The sequence below is a fragment of the Abramis brama genome, assembly GCF_963993115.1.
Source record: "Abramis brama genome assembly, chromosome: 4".
Classification (NCBI taxonomy): domain Eukaryota; kingdom Metazoa; phylum Chordata; class Actinopteri; order Cypriniformes; family Leuciscidae; genus Abramis; species Abramis brama.
Genome location: NC_139966.1, coordinates 44,876,668 through 44,903,433, shown reverse-complemented (window position 1 = coordinate 44,903,433; position 26,766 = coordinate 44,876,668). Strand labels below are relative to the sequence as shown.

The 26,766-nt window shown below is 39.1% G+C and overlaps 1 protein-coding gene across 3 annotated transcripts in view; it reads right to left on the bottom strand.

The window, feature by feature from the left end:
• Positions 1-26,507, bottom strand: part of atp2b1a (ATPase plasma membrane Ca2+ transporting 1a) — a 32,519-nt gene extending 6,012 nt beyond the window's left edge. For all 3 annotated transcript variants that reach the window (XM_084110751.1, XM_084110752.1, XM_084110753.1), the window contains exons 1-17: positions 26,391-26,507; positions 17,985-18,412; positions 10,089-10,286; positions 9,736-9,993; positions 9,435-9,560; positions 8,491-8,652; positions 7,831-7,869; positions 6,288-6,443; positions 5,693-5,907; positions 5,113-5,355; positions 4,315-4,556; positions 3,782-4,019; positions 2,267-2,446; positions 2,075-2,162; positions 1,869-1,975; positions 1,580-1,771; positions 635-848 (exon numbers count right to left, since the gene is read on the bottom strand). In XM_084110751.1, coding sequence (XP_083966877.1) covers positions 635-848; positions 1,580-1,771; positions 1,869-1,975; positions 2,075-2,162; positions 2,267-2,446; positions 3,782-4,019; positions 4,315-4,556; positions 5,113-5,355; positions 5,693-5,907; positions 6,288-6,443; positions 7,831-7,869; positions 8,491-8,652; positions 9,435-9,560; positions 9,736-9,993; positions 10,089-10,286; positions 17,985-18,177 — 2,851 coding nt within the window. In that variant the 5' untranslated portion in view covers positions 18,178-18,412; positions 26,391-26,507. The remainder of the gene's footprint in view (positions 1-634; positions 849-1,579; positions 1,772-1,868; positions 1,976-2,074; positions 2,163-2,266; positions 2,447-3,781; positions 4,020-4,314; positions 4,557-5,112; positions 5,356-5,692; positions 5,908-6,287; positions 6,444-7,830; positions 7,870-8,490; positions 8,653-9,434; positions 9,561-9,735; positions 9,994-10,088; positions 10,287-17,984; positions 18,413-26,390) is intronic.
• Between the last annotated feature and the right edge of the window lie 259 nt (positions 26,508-26,766).

Here is a 26,766-nt window from a genome sequence, read left to right as displayed (position 1 = left end):
AGGTCCAATACCCTCAAATTCAAGGACTTAATGTGGGGACACATTTGTTGTGTCCAACAACAAACGTTGAGGTACCATCGTAGTTTCGTACGCGTGTGAGCATCATGGCAACGTACAACACATTGCCATGATCAGGGGCACATGATCAGGGGTTCCTACCTCACGCAGGAAACACTTAACGTAACGCGTAAATGCGCGTAACTAACGTAAATCAAGCAAGCTAGTATGCATAGGCCATGAAGTGTTGGCGAAATAACACATTAGCGGACCGGAGTGAATATGGAATTTTGTCCAGAAAACTTTCAAGGACCTGTATCTACGCATGTTTATTTTCAAAAACTTTCCAGGGCCTTGAAAACATTTTTTCAGATTCACAAACTTTCAAGGATTTCAAGGACCTGTGGGAACCTGAATTAAGGATATGACAGCAGTTACCATAGAAAGGGTGCAGTCAAATGGCTTATAAAACAATTAAAAGTAACAACTGTTGACAATTAACAATTATTTATATTATTTTAACTCATCACAACCTGCAGGCACCTCCATTTTCATGGGCGTTAGCTTTGTGCTATTATAATGTGCTTGACTCAGTTTGTTTAATCACTCTGTTGCCTGAACATGTGCAAGTTCTTACCAGCAAAGAGCAAAGTGAAGATGATGGTGAGCTGGTAGACCCCATGACCCAATATGTTCTTCATCATTGTCCTGGAGATGAGGGGTTTATTACGGCCGTAAGGCTTCCTCAGCAGAAGAGATTCGGTGGGGGGTTCAGTGGCCAAGGCCAAGGAGGCAAATGTGTCCATAATAAGATTAACCCACAACATCTGTACAGCTTTCAACGGAGAGTCCTGGGAGAGAGAGAAAGAGAGAGAACAGGAGGTGACCGTTCTGACCTCATTCACTGCTGCCACCTTCATAACGTTCAAAAACAACCTCTCAGCTCTGCATTTGCATGAGTACTGGCTTTTTGCATTTTGTGCACAGTTTTTCAGTGGAAATCTGCATAATGAATTTAAACGTGAATACTGAGCTGAAAAATGATCCGATTAGATGAAATATTGAACGCATAAAGCGCAGAACTACATGAATTAGAGGTGCTGAAATTCTGGCGGAGTCTGCGAGCACACATAGTGAGTGGGCCAGCTCATGAACAATATCCAGGGACAATTACATACGAAACGAGCAGAACACCTGAGGCCCGAGCCCACGTCCAGCCTTGGCTACTGACAGCAATGCAAAGCGCGGATGTAATCCTCCCGTTCATTATGCAATAATTCAGGACCTCAACTGCAATCAGCTCGACTATCATTCCGTTTAACAGAGGAGAGCTGGCTCATTTCGGACTGGAGCTTTGTCTGTGGACAGCAGTGCCAGATCCCATGCTGACAGCCTGCAAGTCTTCATGCCTCGGCCTAACAATTTCCAATCACTTCACGCAGGATGGGTAGCAATCAGCTGCTTCCATCAACCACCATGGTTAATCAGTTAAGACGCAATACTTTGCGCAGAACTGCACTTTTTATCTTAACAGCACGGTCAGCTGCAGCATTACTGTGCTTCGTGGTTTTTTTAATGATACCTGTGTGATGCAAGCTCCAGTAAAGGCCACGATCACAGCCACCACATTGACGGTGAGCTGGAACTGGAGGAATTTTGAAATGCTGTCGTACACATTTCGCCCCCACATGACTGCCTTGACAATGCTGCTGAAGTTGTCGTCAGTTAGGATGATATCGGAGGCTTCTTTAGCCACGTCTGTGCCAGCAATGCCCTGAAAATAACAAGCACACAATATAAAAGGCATTCAAATCAAAATCAAATGCACAGAATCCTTATAGGAATTTTTATTTTTTTCTGTAGCCACATACCATGGCAAACCCAACATCGGCCTTTTTTAAGGCAGGGCCATCATTGGTGCCGTCTCCTGTTACCGCCACAACCTGCCTCTTCTCCAAAACAGTGCTGTCAATTATACCTGAAGGAAAAGACATGCGTCAAGACACACAGCAATTCCAGAGACACTTTTTTGAGCACAGAATTAATCGCTCATACTGTAGGATGTAGGATTGAGCACCTTTGACTAGTGTATGCTTGTCTGTCGGCGAAGATCTCGCCAGCACCCGGAGTTTAGGCCATATTTTGTCAATCCGCTCTTGTTCGATCTGAAAAAAAAAAAAAAAAAAAAAAAAAAAAAAGGAATCATATGAGCTTGTGAGCTTCTGTGTTTGTGTGAAAAGTCCTGCCATCAATAGACTGTGCCTTTCACCTCTCCCTTTTCATTACGGATCCGGCGGTTGAACTCTTTGCCCTCCAAGCAGAGGAAGTCATCTCCTGGCTGCAGGATGCCACATTTAGTTGCTATAGCTCGGGCAGTGTTAAGGTTGTCCCCGGTGACCATGCGCACTGTGATTCCAGCACGCTGGCACTTTCTAATGGCATCAGGGACCTGAGCGGGAAAGAACAAGAGAGCATGACCGAGAGAAGTTATTAATGCAAGAGACTCTTTCTCGAAATTAAAGTAGTTAGGTATTTCTATGGTTGAATTTTACTAGGGCTGCAACAAACTATTATTTTGATAACTGATTATTTCTTTCTTTGATAAATTGGGGAAAAATATTGATTTCAGTGTTTCCCATCTGTCCCGCCAGAGTTTCATAATGAACCGAAAATATATTTAAACTTCACATAAAAGGTCTTTAACATTGTGTTTTGATCGGCAATATTGTGTTATCCTCTAATTAAATAGGAAAAGGCTGTGACTAAATAAGTCTGTTCGAGCTGCACACTTAAAAGCGAAGTGTGCAGCTCATGATCATGCGTTTTCCGCCAAAATAAAAGCTCAAGGGTTTTTCTCTTGCAAGTGTAGAAATTAGAACAAAAGTAATTTCCCTATTGTAGCGTGAAGAAATATAATATTATGAAGTATTCATTTTCATTTATTTTACAGTGCATTTGTTTTACAATATATGACTATTACTGTCATAGGGATAATAATAATAATAATAATAATATTATTAAATATATTATTAATTTTGAGTCCCCTTTAAAGTTCAGGTACAAGTCAATTCACTAATTCTTTTCTTTGTTAAATTTGCACACTGAATATGGGTTGGAACTCTTAATTTTGAACTTTCAAAGTGCACCAGATTGATGAATTTATTTAACTTTAAAATGTACACAATTTTCTTGCGGAGGGGCCGAGGTCCACCCACAACAGTCTCACAAAATCCGGTGGGAAACACTGTATTTACCATTAAAAAATTATTTCCATTATTTACAAAATTGTAATTCCACATCCTGCCCAATGTTGTCCTCCAAACAATGTGTACAATTTGAAGGCAATGAAAACATGTTTAATGTATCCAAGTATGCCATGTGCAATTTAACATTATGTGGGGTTAAACTGATTGCTTACCATTTGAAAGTAGAAATGAATCACTAAATAAAAATGATATTAAAGTAAAATGTCATTACTCATGTTACATGTCAAATTTTAGCCTTATATTTAATGTCTTTTATTTATATTTAGCCTTATATTTAAGGTATTTTAGAAAAATTTATATTTTAGTCAGAATTATTGCACTTCTATTATATTGTGCACCGTCTCTTTTTTGCGCATTCACGTGCTGGTGCCAACTCGCTTGCTGTCAGGACAAGCCTTTAAGCAAAATGGAAATACTTGTGTGGGTTTCTAACATTTACACACTGATATAACCGTAAAATGTAAGTAATGTGCTGAGGAAAACAAGGAAAACTTGTTACAAACGGCTACTGCTTGTACCTCTGGTCTGACTGGGTCTTCAATACCAACGACACACAAACAGGTGAGCCTGCTGAGGATATCGTTCTCGTTATCCCAGTCTGGTTCTCCTTCAGAAACAGGGAAGTCCCTGTAAGCCAGGCAGATGGTCCTAAGGCCCTCAGAGGCCATAGGCTCGATGACTTTCTTTACCATGTCATCTCGGTCTCTGGGCCGGAAAACCTTTGCCTCACCCGTCGCTGTCAGGACTTTAAAACACCTGGGTGAGAGCAAGAGAGAGCAAGGTAAGATATCGCAGATACCTAACAGCACATAGCAACTGAGCCATCCAAGTAATTTCTCCAGGGAAATCTATCAGTAACACAGCCTAGGGGCTTTGGAAGGGGAGGTGAAGCATTTGATCTGCCAATCAAGATTGCTGACACACCTCTCACACACTCTTTAAGAAAAGCGATGGAATACTACAATGTTTTACTCATCCTTTGAAATGCATCCTATGGTGCCAAGCCGTTAACAATGACCAAACCAAGCATTTATGATTGAGCATGACATACTTCTTCAGCAGAATCTCAGAGGCTCCTTTGCTGAACATCCGGAAGCTTCCGTCAGCATTCTTCAGCACGGTGCTCATGGATTTCCTGACGGAGTTGAAGGTGTAGACTTTGTAAAGCTTCTCTTCAGGGATTTCGTTGCGGATTGCTTGATAGTCTTTTTTCAAGTCCACGGCAAAGCCCAGCAAGGCACATTCAGTTTTGTTGCCCACCTGACGATTCAGGCCTCCCTCCTTCTCAGGGGGCTGGAAGAAAAGATCATCTAGTTAAAGATCGTAAAAACTATAATATGAGATATGCTTTAAAACATCTTGCAAAAGGGTTTTAATTCAGCCACCGGTCCTAAACTGCCCAAATTGATATCAGTAAAAGATACAGCATTATGATATACTGTTATTTAAAGGGATAGTTCACCCAAAAATGAACATTCTTTCATCATTTACTCTCCCTCAAGTTGTTCCAACCCTGTATGAGTTTCTTTCTTCTGTTGAACACAAAAGAAGATATTTTGAAGAACGTTGGTAACCAGACAGTTGTCGATAAGCCATTGGCTTCCATAGTATTTTTTTCCTGCCTATTTATAATAGTATTATATTATTAAATAATATTTTTAATTAGCTTTTATTTTTATATTTTCAGTTTTTCATTTTAGTATAAGTTTTAGCCATTTTGCAATTTGTTTATGTCTTTTTTATTTTTTTGTCATTTTAGGATGAAATCAAGTCACTATTGACTGATAATGTATAGATAAAATATAATAAAAAATAATAATAATAATCTAATTTTATGAAAATAACTCACCATGATTTTGGTGGTGTAAGCACAGTTGACACTGATGCCCACTGTGAGCAGCTCCATGATGCTGGCAGGAATGAGATCAGGCTCAGGGACTTTCTTGTAGTACTTGTCAGCGATATTGACCTGAACAACTTTCATCCGGTTCATAGTCAGAGTCCCTGTCTTATCCGAACAGATGGCTGTGGCATTGCCCATGGTTTCACAGGCATCAAGATGCCTCACCAAATTATTGTCTTTCATCATTTTCTGAAATACAGCAGCAAAGTAAAACAATGAAAAATTGGGTTGGGTAGCAGGGAGGTGATAAACTGACAGATAAACAATAAACAGATTGAGCGCAAGATTAAACGGGAAAGTCCACTAATCCCCAACTAAATGGTAGAAATCTAGCAAAGTAATATTACTGTAACAGCTACAAAGGGCGGGTAATAAATGCGAAGCGATTTGTGAAAAGAGATGGCAAATCATGATTATTAGATCAGCATATGCTGCACATTGTCAGAACAAATGGCTAAAGTCACACCTCTAAGATGTCCACGTCATGAAAACCATGAACATTTAAACAAAAGATGCAGGGTCATACTTTGACAGAGTAAGCCAGCGAGATGGTTACAGCCAGCGGAAGACCCTCTGGGACAGCCACCACCAGCACAGTCACACCGATGATAAAGAACTTAACAAAGAACTGGATGTAGACGGGTGTGCATTCTTTTTCCCAAGGAAGTCCCTGGACCCAGAAGGTGTCCACCACGAACAACACCACCAAGATGATTACTGTGATGGCTGACATCACCAGACCTGCACAGAGACACATACATTAACTGAGAGATTGACTGTAAGGCTCTGAGACCTCACACCTGACAAATGCAGTTTTCTGTTCTGTGTGGACACATTTCCTATTGAGGTTTGTTGAGACATCCATTTCTAAATAACCAACAGGCTTTAGTTATGTCACGGCCATGAAGCTATTGCTAGTCAGTTGAAGAAGGTATTAGGGGGTGGGACTTTTTCATAGTGGATGGCATTTGATTGGACAAAAATCTGTGCAATGCTGGACGAGTCATCAATATATTTGGCAAGACTGTAGACTTAAATGCATCTACCTTCTAAAGTGTCGTTTTCTCAACTTTAGGGAGGACACTAGCAGACATAGATGCCCTCAAAGTGAACATGCTTACCTGCTTTTCCGATTTGGACCGCTAATTTGGTCAGCTTTCCTTGCAAGACCGATTTCTCTTTCTTTGACATGTTGGATTTTCTCTTCTCCTCGCCCTCAGCCGCTTCATCACTGTTTAGAGGCTGCATCTCCATTGCGGCACCATCCTGGGCTTTAGCTACGAAGAGAAAGAAAGAAAACAGTGAATATGCAGTGGGCACAGGAATTCACTGCTCAGACCACAGGAAGCCTTTTCTAATTAAATGGTGGTTCCCCCACGTGACAAATATAATTGAGAAGATTAATTATAAATGAATGATAATTTTTTTTACAGTCCGAAAAAACAGAGCTCGAGATCGTCCTCACATTTAAGAGCCACATGCAAACCCATGTCACCTAGGAGACATTAAACCTCATCGCCACACTCAGATGTCCAGCCCATCACTTATCACTATCGGCTATAAAAGAAGACATGCACACACTTAGCCTGATCTCAAGGTCAGCCTGCCAGTGAGGTGACATCACACAAACAAAGAACTCAGCATGCGTGCAATCATACAGACAAGCACACAGCAGGATATCTACGCCTAACGCCGCTGAAGCATGACGTAGTCGGCTTGTGTGCAGGATTTAACGGGTGTGTGATGTGAGGTAATGCGACTGCATCTGAATCAGCGGGGGGGTAAGGGGCGATGTGCAACTGCTATTCTACCGTGCTGTGCTGCTGCGTCCTACTAACAGAGCTGTAACACTAGTCTGGTGGATTAAAACTCATTTCTGGCAGGGCGATCTGTAGCCGGGGCTTCAATAAACACAAGCATGCTCTACTTTTAGAATAGAGTTTGATTCTGAACACAGGGTGGCCTGAACGTGGACACTGCCCTGCTTGGGAAGGTGATTTTAGATAATAAAAGGTTTCAAGCGAGACAAGAGCACATATCTGGACTAAGAGCTGCACACTGCTAATTCAAAGTCGGTGTTTTTAAAAATAAGTCTCTTAATCTCACCAAGGCTGCATATATTTAAATAACTGTTTATTATTTTAATATATTTTTAAAATGCAATTTATTCCTGTGATCAATCAGCCATTACTCGTCGGTCTTCAGTATCACATGGTCCTTCAGAAATCATTATAATATGCTGATTTGGTGCTCAAGAAACATTTCTTATGAATGTTGAAATCAGCTATGCTGCTTAATATTTTTATGGATTCTTTGAATAGAAAGTTAAAAAGAACAGCATTTATTTGAAATAGAACTCTTGAAAAAGTCACTTTTGATCAAATGAACGTATTCTTCTTACTGAATAAAAGTATTTATTCATTTCAAAATCTTACTGACCCAAACTTTTAACTGTCGAGCTCCAAAACACTCTTGAAACCAACCTAACCTCTCAACACTACACACACTTCTTTGCACCTCACTAGCGTGGATAAGCTTTAATGAAGATCCAATAGCACTAATGGGTTAAGGCGATGGTTTTAATGCAGGCAGGAGTTTGTAAGAAGGTGGCCTGCTAAGCCAATATGGAGTTCATTATGTCATTAAGTCAATAGGGTAACTCACCTTTCTTTCTGTTCTCCACAGAGCCATCCTGCTTTTTATCTGTATTGACAGAGAGAAAAAGAAGTCACATAACAAAGACTCACTAATTTATTCATTATTCACCATTATGTAAGCGACGGTTCTGCAGCGCACATCTGAACATACTTCCAATTATGCAAATCTTCTCTTTGATTTAACAGAATGAGAAAAGGCTCTCGAATATTTAAGAACAGATGTGTGCCACGACCTCATGAGGCTTGCTAGACCCCAAAACGCACTAAGTTTTAAAGAGGTGCGCAGTCACTGAACAGCAACTTGGGGCCCAACCTCTGAAAGCACTGAAATATTCATGTATCTGCAGGCGCTCATTTGGAGCCCCAACACGGGCTGCCAGAAATGCATTAAATGGCAGTTAGTTAATGGAGTGCATGAGAACTCGTTACATTTTTTTCCAGGAGTCACTGCTTCAGACATTTTTACCAGACGGAAAAATACTGATAAATAAAAAAAATCTCTCTTTTCCAAGATAGACAAAAGCACACTTTCATGAATACAGGAACACACGCCTATTCAATTCATTTCTCTGCAGCCACAGTAGCTACAGAATGAAAAGGCCACGGGTTGGTCTATTTTAGTTTCTGAGGCAGACTAAAAAGGCACCAAATAATATAGATAACTTACTTTTCTTCTCTTTCTTTTTCTCTTTTTCTTTTTTCTTCTTCTCCTCCTCCTCATCCTCGTCATCTTCTCCCGCCCCCAATAACGTGAAGATGATTCCAGTTTGGGAATTGACTCCGACAGCAGTGACAACCATTTTTCCAGAACCCTCCATGACATGAGTACCTGCACAGAGGAAGATGAGGTGAATAAAGGTCATATGCCGAGTAATGGTCCAGAACACATATGTGGAAGATTAAAAAAGTGACGAACGATCAAATGTCACACAGCTCAGCTTTATGACAGATAACTAGTTATCTAGAGTATCCAATTTAGCAGAATATTTAGTATTCAAAATGCGGGTTCTGAAAATTTTGGGCTCACTCTCATATGGAACCAAACTGTGTTTGAGAAGGTAACAGTTTTCAGCACTCTACAGGCAGGTCTTCTGATTTTTATTATTACGCTCTATGAGCACTAGTCGTTTACTTATTGGGTTTTAAAAAAAATGGAAATGACTGGCCATTTTTCTGCCTCCCATCTCAGGCTTCCTCTACTATTATTGAGGCTTGAGGAGGGGGACTATGAAAAAAAAAAGTCAGGGAGAGGTTTCTGCTAGGCTAGACTCAGCATGCTAACGCAAGCTCCGCTGGAGGAGTGCCCACTCAGGCTTGCAAATCCCCCTTCATCTCCTCTGGGAAGGCACACAGCAATGTCATTCTATCAGAGGATCAACTTGCTTTCATAAAATGGGATTAGCTGAAGATGTGCAATAGCCTTGCTGAGAGGGAGCAGGTCCTACATAGCCAACATCTGAACTCAAAAGCTGGACATTTATTTGGTTTGACTGAACTTTTGGGTAGAGGCGAGACAGGACTCAACAGAAAATGCACAAAAGTTTTTTAAAAAACTTTTAACAACACTAATGATCGGTTGCTGTCGCTGTGGATTGTATCTTCATGTCCCACCTGACAGCAGCATAGGATCTTTCTCCATCGATTTCTTCACATGGTCAGACTCTCCAGTTAAAGAGCTCTCATCTATTTTGAGGTCGTTGCCCTGGATGAGAACACCATCAGCAGGCAGGAGGTCACCTGACAAAGAAGGTATCCCATCACAATAATGGTAATTTCTGTCAGCAGTTTTTGAACTTATTTCAAGGTGACTATACAGGAAAAGGTAATAATCACTAGTGAAATGTTAGACTGGCACTTTTGACATCCTTCTAGAAAGGAAATGAGAAATCTCAGCAAATTAATGTCAGCTTACCATATTTAATTTGTGCAACGTCCCCGACGACAATTTCGGCCACAGGGATAGGAATGACTTGCCCTCCCCGAACCACCGTAAACTTTTGCTCTTGTTCTATGCGGCTCTGTAAGCCACGAAACTGTTTCTCCTTACTCCAGTCATTAAATGCTGTTACGAGCACCACGCAAACAACAGACAGGAGGATCGCTGCTCCTTCTATCCATCCAGCCTCAGCTTCTCCTTCATCCTCCACTCCACCCGCTGCATTCCCGCAATCTGCACACACACACACACATTAAAACTCAGCTCAGAACAGCCTGAAATCGAGATAAGCTATAAATAATGCAGAAAGAAAGAAATAGGTTACTTACTTTTACTGTCTGAATCCGGAGGTTTATAAAAAGAAAGGCCTAAAGAAACTATTGCTGCCACTTCCAAAATAATCAATGTTACGTCTTGTAATGCTTCCCATACTAACTGAAGAAAGGTTTTTGGCTTTTTCGGAGGTATAAAGTTCTGTCCAAATGCTTCTTTTCTTTTGTCAATATCTAAGGGCTGCCCACTTAATCCTGGAAGAAAAAGAGTGAGAAAGAAACACAAAATGAATAACTCAAGTAAACAGACTTATAAGCATACTATACTTAATGAGTTTCTATGAGGGTCAGGATTAGTGAGGAAGAAAAGACTTGTGGGTCAGCGACAGTAACTTAGAGATAACGTTTTTCAGAATAAGACCAAAAATTTATATCAGTTTATATTATATCAGTATATCAAACAGTTTCCTGTTTGAATACATTTTAAAATGTGACTCATTACTATTTATTACAGTGTTCAGTGTCACATGATCCTATATAAATCATTCTAATATGCTGACGTGGAAACTTTTCTCAAGAAACATTCCTTTTTTATCAATGTTGAAAACAGTTGCTGCTTATTTCTTTGGAAACAGTGTTACAATTTTTCCAACGAAAGGATTCGTTGATGAATAGAAAGTTCAAAAGAACAGCATTTTTTTTAAAATAGAAACCTTTTGCAACATTCTAATCATTTTAATGTATCCTTTCTAAATAAAAATATTAATTTACTTCAAATCTTGCTGACCCAAATCTTTTGAATGGCAGTAGAACATCTATATTTTATTATCTTTTGACTGTCTACACTCTTGATCACTGTTTCTACAGATGTCCGACAGAACAGGCAACCATTTTAACCATGTTTTTCCATGCTAAAATCATTGTAAAATAAAAAATACGCTCTTTTGTATTTCATCGATTATGAGCTATTAGCACAGCTAATCCATTAATACTGGCCTTACAGCAGTAGAGCGAGTGGGATTTTGACACAAGATCCTGAGAATTTCCTGGGTGTGAAAACTTAGTTTAATACAGGACCAATGCCAAAAACTGACAGGCTAAAAACAAATGTTGTGTTCATTGTACACTGTCATTCTCAGGAATCATTCAAATGCACTGGTGTAACAGCAGTCCTCTGGTTTGCCCATTTGAATAACTCTCTACATTCAAAGCAGGTATTCAAAGAAGTCATGGTGTATGCGTTCAGTTCACTCACACTCACCACATGTTAAGAAACAAAGAAAGGATGTCTACATGTGAATGAGCCATGCGGATGAATAGATTGTGTGTTTATGCATCTAGTGTCTGGGCGTCAGAATGAATGTGTATGTGTGACTGAACAGGATGGTTTGCCTGCCAGACCAGAGAGAAGCCTGGTCAGCAGAGCCTATTGTCATGACAACATCCTCCACATTACTCAGCAAAGCCATAGAGCTGTTTGACTCTTGCTGTCACCCATTGAGCTGAAGGTTTCACTGCATATTAACACTCAGTGTCCCAAAAGCACATTTCTGCTACTGGATTACACTAGGCTTTTGACTGTACACAACCAAACATCTTTTTGTCTGGACAACTTCAATGTCTGCGACATTTGCATTCATTAATTCATTTGACCGATGATTTATTCAAATCTACTTACACATCATTTAAGGTATACATGGGAATTCCTGGATCTCAAACAGTAGAGGTCATTGGCTTGATTCCCAGAGAAGGCATAAATGTTCAAATGTATACCTTGAATGCAATGCAAGTCGATAAATGTAATTAATTTCTCATTGCTTGCGCCATGATCTACCAACACAGTAAAAAAAATAATAATAATTTAAGTTTTAAATAAAGATTATTGGACGGTTTTACAAGAAAATACTATTTAAGTCTGCTGCTTAAAAATCTAGCAGTTTCTATTCTAGTGGAAACCATTTCACAGAACAATCTGAACATTATAATCTTTGTGACTAATAAAAAATACATTTTGCTGGAGGCAATGTCATGCAACAAGATGACTTTATCACTTCAGCGATGACGTACATACATAGATTCTGAAATAAAATAGAGTAACCAAAAATGTTTGTTTGTACTGGTAACCAATACTTCTTGATGAAAGCACAGCAGCTAACTGCTGAAAACTTCTGCTTGCTTCAACGCCAGTGCATTAAATCCAGGTTTGTGTAGTGTGGAAATTGAGGCTGAGGATTACATTTTCTCTCTCCCTGCTTGGAGAGTGTGAGCTAAGGAGCAGATGAGTCAGGTCTTACGCCTCTGTCAAAAATGCATTTATGCTGCAGTACACATCTCAATTCCACTCTTACTCAAGATCAAGCAGACAGCTAGTTTAAAGCATCACTGAAGCGAAGATTAAACAAGAAGAAAAAAATAATAAGACCATCAAAACGTGGCCATTTAGACAGCTAATTATTCATTTGCATGCTACTGAGTGCAGAATTAGCACTATGATTGCTGGAAGTGCTAATATGTTTTAGGTGTTGTAAACCTAAAACTAGCGTTTGCACTAGTTGCTGCGAAGACTCCAAGGTTTTTGCAATTTCCCCAAAGGAGACCAAATCATTTGACGTCAGTTTCTCTTTTCACCTGAGACCTTGAAAGCCACAAAAACAGGGGCCTCTATAGACAAGAAAATGTTTTTACTAATCTCTAATGTGTAAATCCAGGAAAGAAACATTTAACAAGCTACACAAGACAATAGAAAACATTAAATGATGAATAACTACGCTAATCAACCCATTCAGAAATCAACAAAGCAAATGATAAGCAATGGTTTTGAATACCTCACAAACAACAATCTACTGAGCTCCATGCTAGTTAGATTTTAGTTTTTTTTACTAAAAGCTCATTCATAAACATCTATAGTAAGTCAGGATAATTCTGACAGGTGCAATAGCTGCACCTAAAACGCAAAGTGTGTCTTTTCCGTGCATCTAGACAATTCCGTCTCCAACTTCCGCAATTGTTTGAGCCAATAATGCTGTGTCGGTCTGGTTAGGATGCTCAAACAAACTGAGCAATGTTTTTAAGTATACACCTTTCGTGGAAAATCAACCTACGAGTGTCTTGCTTGTAAGGTGAGAAAGAAGAAAGTGCTAGAAAACCAACACTTCACCTTTAACACACTTAAGAGAGCGCCAGAGCCCGGGTCATACATACTAGCATCAAGAGTACTGGATGAAGCTTGCGGCTGGTTGTAAACCTTACAAACATCACCTCCCACTTGATTTAAGCAGGTAAGTCTTTTCTGAGATATCCTTCAGAAATATTTGTGTTAAGTCTTTTAAAAAGAATTGTGAATTCTAGGGATGCACGATATATCGGCCACCATATCGGTATCGGTTCATTTTTAATGTTATCGGCCTGATAAGAAGACTAGGTCGATAAGAAGGTCGATATATTAAAGCCGATAATTAATGGATTATTTCCTTCAGCTGAGATGCTTCAGATGCTCACCATGATGGTTTTGAATTGCTTGAAATATGATTGGGAAAAAAGGAAAATACAGTTAAGTGAAACATGTGCAGCACAAGTCTGTCATATAGGCTACATAAAATTATAAGAATGGAGAATATTATAATTGTGTGCTTGGGACATGGATTTTAATGGTGAGACTTTTGTTTTTGTAATCAGGGTCTCAAAAATTATATAAAAATTTGGATTTAGATTTGTCAGCCAATATATCGGTTATCGCCTTTCAAACATAAATAATTATCGGTATCGGCCAAAATTTTCAGATCGGCGCATCCCTAGGGAATACCGAATTTAACACTCATTTTTAACTCTTACTGCCCCAGAAAGATTGTCCTGAGGGCCCATGAAACGGGGTCATGTATATTAGTAGCCCTTCCAAATAAAAATCCGTTAAGACAAATCCCCAGCCCTTGCCTTTAAATTGCAGTAGAAGTAGAAGTAGATTGTGTAATACATTAGATTTGAGGAACCTTTCAATAGTACTCAACTTGGCTAGCATAAATACATATTCACATAAATATGATGAAAAGAACATCACAATTTAAAGTGATGCCAAAAGAGCTTTAAAAAGTAACTAGTTAAATCAAAAAAGTAGAGAGATCAGTGGTGGCTTTGCTACGAAATTGAGAAATGGCCTACTTACCAATTAGAAATCCCTTTTCAATTGTCAAAGCTCTTGTAATCTTGAATGACTGCTTAATTTCCTATGGCAAAACTGAGTGATCTGATTAAGCTGTAAAACGTGTCATAACAGCAGGGCTGCCTGCCAGCGTGCTATTGTGAAGCGAAGGGAACCGGGCAGAGCTAAACCGGCGGATCACTATGGGGTTCCAATCTCAGTTAGCCTTGTGCCGTGCAGAGAGACTGGCTAAGCGACAGGGCCCTCTATAAGTCTGGGCACTGAATAGAATACCGAGGGGGAAATGCTCATACTATTCTTCCATGACTAATACATAATTCACACGGTATACAAAGCTCGGGCACAGCATGGGCCAAATTTCAGACAGTCTATTCAAGAAACAAAATACGCATTTTTAGGAGTCATATTGATGTTATCAGTGTGACCCCATTATTTGAGCCATGAAGTCGAAATATACATTTCCACTGACGCTATAGTTTCCACTGACACCATGACAAAGGTATAGCTCTGGACTGCAGACAGCACAGTAAGCCTTTGTTTCAATCACTCAGTATTTCATCACCTGCTAATAAAAGTCAGACCTTGTGAGGGTAGGATGCAGCAGGTGACACTACATATAAGCATCCAAGCATGCCATGCATATCAGAAGGTAGAGTTGCTTCATTATTAAGACTGAAAGATTAGAGTTTGCTGTAGGGATGCATGATATATTAGCCACCATATCGGTATCGGACGACATATGTTCATTTTTAATGTTATCGTTATCGGCCCAATACAATTTTTTGGCTGATCTATTAAAGCCGATAGTTAATGAATTATTTCCTTCAGCTGAGACACTTCAGACGCGCACTGTTCACCATGATGGTTTTGATTAGCTTGAGATAAGATTGGAATCACTTAGTTAAGTGCAACATGTGCAGTGCAAGTCTGTCATATAGGCTACATAAAATTATAAGGAGAACATTATTATTGTGTGCTTGGGACATGGATTTTAATAGTGAGACTTTTGTTTTTGTAATCAGGCTCTTAAAAATTTAGATTTAGATTTATTGGCCAATCTATTAGTTATCAGCTTTCAAGTATAAAGGAATTATCAGTTTTCGCTATCGGCCGGTACATCCCTAGTTTGCTGCTCTGCCAAACATATCATTCATAATACCAAGTGTCAGATACGTTTAATGCATATTAGGTATTAAGACCTAGCAGCAACATTAATAGTAATGCAAGCATAACAATTATTGTTGTTGTTCATACTGAAATATTTTGTTGACTGGATTGGACTATAAAATGGGCCAAATATGGACCTGAGCCATATCTATCAGACTATCAAAGAAACTTGGGATAGTCACCAACCAGAACATCTGAGCAAGCACCCATAATACCCTATTTTTAACATTTTCTTCAATGGAGGAGCAAAACTAATTAAAGGTCAGGGCACTAATATTGTCCCTTTGTAGCTCTCCATCAGGAACATGTGCTATATTTTAAATAACAAAAACGCATTACTGCTGATCAAGCCTGCATGCTATATAGATAAGTAAAGTATTCTCATGGAAACACTGCCCAAAAGCCCCCAATTGACATTGATATTGATCTGCGACCCCAGCGTGTTCACGCACGAGAAAAATGTGTCTGAAAGAGCCTGCAGAAAACTGCTATGGACATGGTGCCGTTTTAATCTGGGATCAAACTGAAAATCCCTTCCCCCAAGAGTTCAATCAAGGTCAGGTCAGCGATTAAACCTAATGTCTACAGAGAGGTAATAAACCAATGGAGCTACAGCTGTGGTCTGCACACTGACTCTGCACTTTTCTATGTTACCCCAAAGACTATATACCTGCTCACACATCTCTTCCAATAAAAGAAAGAAAATGTGCAACTGTAAGCGGAGACAGCAAGACAGCTAAAACAGACAAATAGGGCTGCAACAGCCCAATTTTTTTTTTTTTTTTTTTTAATAATCTATAATAAAAATAATCAGTAATAATTAAGTCGGATGTCTGTGATGTGGCACAGAAACTTCTGTTAATAATGTCACTTTGCACTTTTTGCTGGGAGGAACAAGCTTACACCCAAAGTTGCCTAAATTATGGGAGAATTATTTATTAAAAGCTTCAAAGAAAGTCATGAGCATATGGCTGCATGAGGGGTGTCAGGTGCTTCGACAGATTGCTTGTGCTTTTTATTACTTACATGCTGTTATATTGCTAAAATAATCTTATTGGTAAGTGTCTCAACCTCAAAAGTTAATTGAGTGCATCCTAACAGTAGGTGTTTTGCTGTTAAAATTAAAATACTCCTAAGAGCGTGTTTGTGATTTAGCTTTCCTATAAAAAGAGATTCAAATAATTGTAGCTCTAGAGATAAATAAAGAAATGGATAAATAAAGTATGAGCAAAATAACAGGGCTGCCAACTTTTGAGTTTAGCTTGGAGTGAGATTTTTTTGGGGGGGGGGGGGGGGGGGTGTAAAAACAAATATTGCATCACAATAAGTGTAATTGTGATTGTCAAAACATTTGGTAACTAAATAGAATTTTATGCAGTTTAGTGACAACATGTTACAATGTTTATGACTGGTAGGATACAGTTTTTATTATTGCTTGACAAAAATTTCAAGATTTCAATTCCATTCTTGTGATTTGATTCCGATTTTGATTCAATATTGACTAATTTGGATACATGTTTATTTTAAATTTTAATGCTGTAAACATAGAGGGCCCAATCTGCTGGTATTTTTAAAGGTTAAAAATAACAAATTAAATTAAATATAATGCAGTTTTAATAACAATTATTTAATGACATAAGTAAAAATATAATAAAAATGTAATATAGTGCTCAGCAAAATCTCCTCTCTAGCTATTTTTTCTATTCAATTGACATGCTATGGTCATTAAATGTCTTTCTTGAGGTAAATGTAACGTTATGTGACATAATTGTTCTCCTGCTGTTATATTGACCTCTTTCCGTGGTTGAAAAACACTAATTGGTCGATATTATGTATACTTTCGGTAAGTTGTACTGCATCTTTAAATAAAAAAGTAACAGATGATCGGTTCACGTGCACTTGAACTGAGGCGCTCAGCGATCTGTCACGTCACATTTACAAGCGCCAAACGTATTTTTGTCTGAATTTCGTAATAAAATTGACGGAATCTAAGAGCTGAGAATTAGTTTAATATTAAAAGTACCTCTTTGCTCCGCAATTTGTGGCGTGAGAGCGTGTGAAAAGTGTCAATTGCGTGAGAGTTGGCAGCCCTGAAATAAAGATAGAGCAGAGCAGGAAGGGTCTAAAACTAGTCATTAGAAAAGCTGTTAAATTTCTGCCGCAGCCACATTCTCACAAGCTATATCGAATGGGATGGTAAATGCATTTGTGTTTGACATTAAGGACTTTTCTTTGAAATGTCAAACACACCGACATGCAGGATGTTCTTTGTCTAGTCTGTTTAGTAGTCACTGTTTAGTAGGGAAGAAAGATCTTCATCTCAATCAGACATTGTGTAGATATTAGCATACTGTCTATGTGCTGCCTGAGCCAAGGCTCATGTTACGAGCAGCAGCAGCAATGGGACAACCGCAGCAAACCTCCCAATAGACTGCAGATGCACTAAAATGCAGCAAGATGCCATTCAAGTGTAACGGACCTGCTCACAACTGATAACATCTGTATGTTTAGAGTGAGATGCAACAGTGATGTTTAAAACCATCCAAAGAGTGGGTGTTCCTTCCTCTACAGTATACCTCCTGGACCTGTTTTTTGCAAAGCAAAGAAAGTGCAAAATAATGATTATGTACCATCTACAGGCGATGTTTTCAGTCTGCTGCAAAGTCCATTAACGTCCGCAAAAGATTCCTGGATTTTGTATAATCCTTCAGCCCCTCGCAGTTCCATGAGAGAGCGCAGATCATTAAGCGAGACCCCAAACTCTCCATCGTGATTGGGCTCTGCCACAGAGTTCTTCACCCCGCTGTATGAGTTGTTAGCCATGTCTCCCGGCTACACCGCGACTCAGCAAGGGTGGAAAAATGGAGTCCCAAAAGGAGAGCTATATCCTCAGGAGACCAATGCCAGTAGTTCCCATAAACAGCTGACGTCCTTCAGAGGAGGAGGAGGAGGATGCCCGACTGCAGGTGGCAGGACTGGGATAATTCACAAGCCATTCTCCTCAGCCCGTGGCGTTACTTTCATTGTGAATGAAACCTTAAACAATCAGCCCAAGCACCTGCAAAAAAAAGAAAAGAATGTGAGTATAAATAACTAAATGTGCAAATCAAATAGATAATAGATTTGTTAGTTGATTTCAAAACAAAATGTCAACAACAAAAAGCACCTTAAGTTTAGAAAACTCCCCATTGGGACTATACTTAGTAAGAACGAACTCATTGGCTGAGTTTCAAGGTGACATGCTACCCACTTTTACAGGCACAACTATGTGGGTAGCGTGGGAACTGACTTGCCATCTTAACTATGTGAGAGACAAAAAAAGCCTTTTCTCCCTCCCCCCACCCCAACATTATACATGGCTTTTTCGAGCAACAAGAAAATGCTTTGAATTTGGAAACTCGTGGAATAGAGCACAAATGAAAAGAGTCTAATAAGTGTTCATGTACAGATTTCACTGCCAGAATGACTTTTAATTATATAGTCAGTCAATGCTGGCTAAATTCTGTGTTTGAGAGCAATGGCCAATGTCATAGGTTCAATTCCCAGGGAATGCACAAACTGATTAAATGTATACATTGAATGCAATATAAGCATCTGCCAAATGCACAAAATGTGAATGCAATAACTGCACTTGAAGTGACAAAGTGTAAATAAGCCCAATGAGACTGCTTGGACAAATATCTTCATGTACACAAACAAAAGAGAACACTCCTCATCTATAACATGCCCTCAAACCAAACAACACACTATCAGACTTTACAGTTGAAACGCACTGGACTTTCAATGAACACTTTCTTTGGGACTATTTTAGTAGATAATAGGGCTAAATAAAATGCAGACAATCAAGACATTGTCTGTCCGAGCACCATACAGCCTGTCTCTCCCTTGTCATGTGGCCATTCATACCCTACCAGCCTCTACTATCCTTGCCTTTATCAGGAAGATTTCATTAAATTATTATTAGAATTATAATAAAGGAAATTATCCAGCAGCAGTAGGGGTGATCTGAACAGATTTAAGAAGGACCAGATAGAAAATTCAAACTATGAGGATGAGAAGATGGTGTTGTTGAGAGTGCTTTTGTTCTGTACACAGAGATAAAAAGTGTAGTAGCCCTCCAGGACTGATTTACTTGCAGTAGTACATGCAGAGCGTGGAACAGCATGCTTCTCTGTAACAGGCTACCAGCTGGGCTATCAACTTCTCTCACAGCCAATGTCATTAACACAACAGAAAAAAAATTAAGAGAACAATCTTAGGCTAAAACTACTCTCTCAAGTGCTGAAACTCTGGACTTGACCTTTTTATGAAGCTGCGATAAAAAGTGTTCCTTCCTGCACAACTAAAAATAATCACAGTAAAAGATAAAGAGCATTAGCAAAAAAAGTCTAAAGTAAGCCAGTCAACAAGCTCGGTTTTATCTGTTATTCAAACTGGAAGTGAAAAGGGAAACACCCAAGAGCTTTGCACTGCAACGTCTAACTGTGTTCCTCCCTTTTGAAGTAGCAACTGGTCCTAGAATGTGTTTGTGAAAATCGAAGATGGGTTAAAACAGAGCTTCCTGAAATGACTGTCATCTCAAGCATTCGTGGTACACGTTTCACTATCACAGTTCGTTCTGACGATTCAGAAAGAAAAGGCACTGTAAATAATGCGTGCAGGTTTCAAGCAGATAACCTCTGTCGTAAACTCTTTTTTCTCCCAGTTATCATCTATGAGTGACTGTACGGCCACGATGAGGGAAGTGCCAAACCTTTGCTTAGCGTGACAGTTTCAGGTTGCAGAGCAGGTCACATGTCACAACAGTGGAAAATCATTGTGATTGGATCTTCAAACCAACAGCTAGCACAGTATGGCTGAGCAACAGTAATGTTAACCCTTGCCATACAAAGCTAGAGGACAGTTTTGGACCTGCACCTGTGGACTGCCTTAAGACTAATAATTTAAGCATCATATCATATACTTATAAGATATTTCTAATGGTCCTCACAAAGAAACAGGCATTTATGCCTGGCATTGAGTAATTTCATGCATTTAGCCACCATTCTATCCACCCTAAAAACTATGCACTTATCTATGCACCTGTGAATAAATAGGCAGGTTCGCATGAGATCTAAGAGCTCCCTAATGACAAAATGTAAAGTTGCAAAGTTAAGGAAAACCCTCTCGTTCTTGGTTGGCAATTGGAGACCCTACACTGTACAAGCCAACTTCACGCTAGTCAAGGACAGCGATTCCAGGGATCCCTCTGCAGTAGAGCTGTCGGTAATGGGGTATTTTTAGCAGCCTCAGACAGCCCCATCCCCCTTGCTGGCTGTTGCTGAAATGGGTCAGGCCATTTCTATGTGGAGGGTACAATGGCAGAGACACCCCGCCTTACTCATGCTACATGGTTCAGAGCACTTAAGGCCACTTCACACCACAGACTGGGCACTTCTACTATACCCTTAGACACTGATCCTGCCAACTCACAGTAGCCTGCCACCCACTCAACCACACAAAGCACAACTCCTCAAGAAGAACCTGAATGACATCTCCAAAAAAAAAAAAAAAAAAGAATCCTTCATGCTGAAAAATAAATTGCTTCATATTTCTAGGGCGCAATGATGCAGAAAACATGGAATCCAGTGAATGGAATGCACTTTACAATGCGAAATGTCACGGAATTTGCCACAATTTGGATGAATAAATCAAAAGTAGGGCTATAGACTGCCATTTTAAAAAGTCTGAACATTTTTATTAAATGATAAAGCTCAATCCAGAAGAAAATAAAACAATCCATATGACACTATTGTTGTTAAAGAAATTGTTTTAAATTATTAAATTAATCAAGTTTTATGAATTCAAATGAGCCATCCGTTTTGATTATTAAAAATTAAAAAGGAAAACAGAACTTGGTAAAGAAATAAAACAGATTTCAAAGGGCCCTAATTATTCTTTCTGCTTTGGTAGATGAGCACAGTGGGAAACCTATTAAAAAAAAGGAAACGGCTAGCTTACGTATTTAAAAGCTCAGTCAGTGCTTTCGTGTTCTCACCAGGGCCTAAAACAGCATATCTAAAGAAGTGATTTTAAAGAACAGAAACCTTTAAGTTGATTGTTATGGGTGCCATTCACACCACACAAGCCATCCATTTGCTCCGACCCCTGCCTCCATGTCTGACACTTGCACAGTAAATCAGAGATGACTGGAACTATTAGAAGTGATGGGCATGATGAGGCTTCAGAATTTATATTTGCTTAACTCATTGAATGTCACTTGGTGAATGGATGCGGGCATGACCGACATGACTAAAGGTTCTGTTTCTGTCCAAACACAATCTGTTTATATTTAGATGCACACTTTTTAAAGACAGCACCTGTGCACCAGTCAAAGAAAGAGTACCGGTTCCGCATTCCTTTGAGGGGGGAAACGGGATTTCACTAACTATTTTTACTGAGCATCAAGTTGAGTGAGTGCATCGGGGGGAAAAAAATACATTTGCAAATCAAAAGCCTGAACAGCAATTCTTCATCTGCTTGAAGGTGGTAATTTACCCCAGTAATTTAAAATATACAACATTGTTCTTATTTACAGACCTCATTTAGACTGAGGACAGAAAACACATTTGCCCCTAAGATGGCCATTTTATCTCTGTCATCAACATCTGATTAAGGCATGATGCTATACAGTAATTAAATAGCAACATTATTCAAATGTACTTAATAGCACAGCGCTCTATTTTTAGCTGTTTATAATAGCTTATGAGGGGTTGAATGTCACCTCAGATTAATGTGACACCAAGGCAGTGGCCTCTTACATAAACAATACTAGAGAGAGGGGCTAAGTTACCCTTTTTCCATTCTAGTCATTATGTTACATTCACATTTACTTAATTAATATAATATTACATTACAGCTTTTACTACAATTGTTTGACCACACTGTTTAGTTTGATCTCGTTGGCGGTACAACCAAAATCTATAATCAAATAATTTGGGTTTACAGTGTTGAAATTAAACAAAACGATATACTACAGAGTTAGTGCAACAGACCACAAAACTCATGGTTTGGATCACATTACCGTTTGAGTCAAGGGTAGGATAATTTTTTGGATCAGCAACAATAAATAAATAAATTTGGGTGGAGGCAAATGTAAATTTGCTTTCCATTTAAAGAACACTTAGTTCTTTAGTTCAGACATTATTAAAGACAATGAACTGTAATTAGTAAAATACAAATACACTACACTGTAAACCCAAAAAAAAAAAAAAAGGTAATCAGTAACCTCGACTTGAGTTATGGCATTTACAAGTTTAAGTAGAACGATTAGATTTTGAGTTTGTAGTACTTGTGTGATAATTTCCCTTAACTTGAAATATTGAGTACATTGTAAACCCTACATTGATTACTATAAGAGCATGTTTATTGTATATAAATTTAAATTTTGATGAGGCTGACTCATATTATAAACATTATTATGTCTCATGCTGTAAATTGCTAACAACCAAAAGCACGCCAGTACTAATATAATTAACAGAGACTACAACTACAGGCATGTACACCAGGTTAAACAACACACAGCATATGTAGTCTTGAAGTTTCACAGCCCATCCTCGACCTAATCACAGGCTCTACTCTTCAGCACAATGGTAACTGCAACAACAGAAAGCCCTATAAATCCCAACACAACAGACCATTGAACACTAAAATTTCTCTCCACGTATTAATCTTGTGCAAAAACAACCAAAATAACACTTAATCCATCATTTTTCTCCTCATACAATCTGACGCAAAGCATGCTGGGAAAATGATCTGCCCAGTTTCAGATCAATTTAAAGTTTCTCTTAATCAAAAGAAACAAGTTCGATAAACTCAAAATAATGAAACCATTAAGGTTACTTAAAATGTGTCAGTTTCATTAACTCAAAAGAAAAATTAAGTTCTTAATACTCATCAAGATTAATTTGTTTGAACTAATTTGTTTAAGCTTGCCCTACTCAAACCAATTAATTATTCTGAGCATTAGGGTTTACAATTTAATTACAAGCATAAATAAAAACAATAAGTTACAAATAAAGTAAGGTCCAACAGTTGTTTGATTAGCATTAGTGACACAGATCACTGCAGAGCTAATGCACCGATCCAATATACTGATACACGTCCGATTTCTGGCCTGGTCCGTATAGGATCAACTATGCTCCCTTACACCCCTATCACAGAGCAATGCATCGTTCCAACATCCGTAAGGAAAACTCCTTTCTCTTAAGTCGGCATTTAATGGAAGTTTCAATAGTGTTTTCTTCCCTATTGTGACATATATCCGGCTTCTTGAACAAGAAAAAAAAAAAATGTAGGGAGGGACTTGACTTTGTCCTTTGTGAATTGATTGGATCGTTGTAATTTGCCATGATCTCATGTGAGTGACAGGTTGTCCCGCCCTCACGCCGATTAACACGTCATCAGAGAAGAGATGTCGTTGCAAGATGGTATTTTGATTAAAGATTACAAGGGCACATGAAGTTCATAAAAATATTGATGTGCACAGACAAATCATTTAATAATAAAATGCAAAGTTCCGTAAAAATATGAATTGTTAATGTTGATTTCATGGTGTCTTTAAGTTGCAACCTGCTAGAATGCTCTAAGAACATGTGCTTTTATTAAAACATAATACACTTTCCATCAATATAATATAGAACATTATAATATGACAATAATAATATATGCATGACAATAAGATTAATCCTAATCGTCATTTGCAAGCAACCTGCTTCTCACAGCGCTTAAGTAACAAAAACTACTAGGAAAAACACTTCATTGCATATTATTATTTAAATAAATAAAAATAGATATAAAATCAATAGATATACAACTAGGCCATGCTCATGCACATAACAGTCCAAAGGCCTCTGAAGCTCACTTGACAGTCAAAGGTTAGTTTATGTTAAGGGTAAATCATTAAAAAATGAAACCATTACTTAAGTCAAATCATATATTTCCATCCTGCAATAAATCAGAAAACACTTTTTAACAAAGACAGTTTGATGCTATAAAGCTGTTGCAATATGGACAACTTTGCTCTGAAGAATACTGAATGGAGACAAAAATCCTAAGTATTTGCTTCGAATTTGTCTCTGTTACGCATTGGGAACTGTTGTTATTACAATGACTTAATATGTTCACCACAAACACATATAAATCTCAATTTCCTAAGTAGTGATCTACACATATCAAAGGTCAGCGTATACACTACACATAAATCATGTGTAGAAGACCAAAAAAAGTGCACAAATACACCCTTACGATTTGAGTTAGAGAAAGCTGAATATACACTGTAGTAGACTCAAGGTCAAATTCAGCATTGCTGTCATACAGAGAGGCATTATCATGGGCTGCAAAAGCTTAAGCAAAAGAAGCAACAAGGCAGCGAATGATGTACGCCAAGAAGCAACAGACCTGACACGATATTTAAACGCACACCGGGGTCTATCTAGAAATTCTAGGTGCCATATTCAATCTCAACACATTAGGCAGACAGTAGACGCAATAAGTCAGCCGATTAGATTGGGTACATTGTGTTTTGCACATCTGCTCCTTCAAATACGATCCTAGCAAATTTGACGTGTCGCACAGCGCTTGTTCCAGTCTCCATGCCCAGTCACACATGACAGGAGGAATTAGGACTGTATACTACAACTGTTGACACGAATGCGCCAAGCTTAAAGGGACAGTTCACCCAAAAATAAAGAAAAAATAATAATTTACTCACTCTAATGATGTTTGTTACACACCTTACTTTCTTCGCAATTAAATAACCGATATCCAGTGACCCATACATTTTTCCATACAATGAAAGTGAATGGTGGCTGCAGCTGTCATTCTGACTAACATCTCTTAACACGAAAGTCACACGGTTTAGGAACAACATAGTGGTGAATAAACGATGACCCATTTGCCATTTTTGAGTTAAATAGCATTTTAACGTTGGTTAAACGAAAATTGTTGTAAAACACATAACTGACAAGCAGGTAAGTTAACCGTTAATGGTTCGAAAGGCAAGTTGACAGCTGAAGCGTCCTCGCATTTGGCTTTAGCCTGCTATCGGTCTCAACTCAAGTCATACTGTCAAAAAGGGTGCACTGTTTTAACCACCAGACCAACATCATATCGTTTCCCGAAACTGAAGGGGTCTCCAACTTCCAGTCGCAATTCAAACGGTCATTTTTGGGTAAAACCCTAAAAATACCCGGCTGGCGAAAGTCACAAGCCACCGACCGTCCGACAGACAGAGACGGTCGCTTAACAAGTTGGCTCGTTTGACACAGCATTTCATTGGAGCGAACTGGAGAAACCGTCGCTTAAAATGCAAGAAAATCATAGAGACTGTACTTTTTCTAGTGAGTTAGCATTCTTATATCGGGGACCAAATAACACTCAAGGGTTCTGTAATGGTAACAACGCGAGTCTTTTATTTGAGGGCTTTTAAACGACTGACTGCGGTTAAAATAGCATGGTCACCCGGTCTAGGATAACGAGTAAAAAAACAACACAAAATGTACAATCTCCAGTCTATACATTTTAAATTATGTTAAAGCTCCGAATTCTATATTTCAACATGAGTATTTCGAAAATACACGCTGTATCGCATGATCGAATCTGTAGAAACGCGGCGCGCGCAGTCGAACACATTTCAGAAGCTTCATACGTCAAAAGCAACTTTCCAGCGTGCACTACACATCAGCCCAGCATCTCAACATGGTGTGATATATTAAAACCCCCATTGATTTTCCACACACCCCCTCCCCTGCAGTGACAATAGGCAGGCGTGGGTTAAAAATGCACAGCAGCCTGGTTGCCTTCTTGCCCCTTTCTCTGCCAGCTACCAACTAGCAGGAGTTGCCTAGCCAATTTGGCTAGCTGATAATAACGCAGGCTAACGTAAAGCACGGTGGATGTAGACAATCAGCAGAGAGGAAGCAACAACAAAAAATGGTGCATTTCAAATGCAGTAAACCCACAAGCATGCATGCGAGAAATGGTGAAATTACACTCACAAAGCTCTCCGAACGGTGCCTCAGAGATCCCCCTCACTCTCTCGGTCTCCCTCAGACTCACTCTGCCGTCTATCTAGCTCTTCCAATCTGCAGAGAAATCCCTCCCACAGCCTCGCGTAGCCTGAGACATGTGATGCAACGTCAGGAGGACGGGCACTGACACACAGGATGATCCTCATTGGCTGAGACGAGATGTCAATCACATTGGGCGCACCCTCTGCTCAGCGTCCGCGCGCATTAACATAATTTATAAAGATGTTCCTGAGACCGGTTAAATGTAAAATAACTTGTTCCGCGTTGTTGTTAATTTTAACCTAATAAACGGCACGCTTCAGCACGTGCTGGCGAGGTTTAGCCCCGCCCACTGTCACGGACG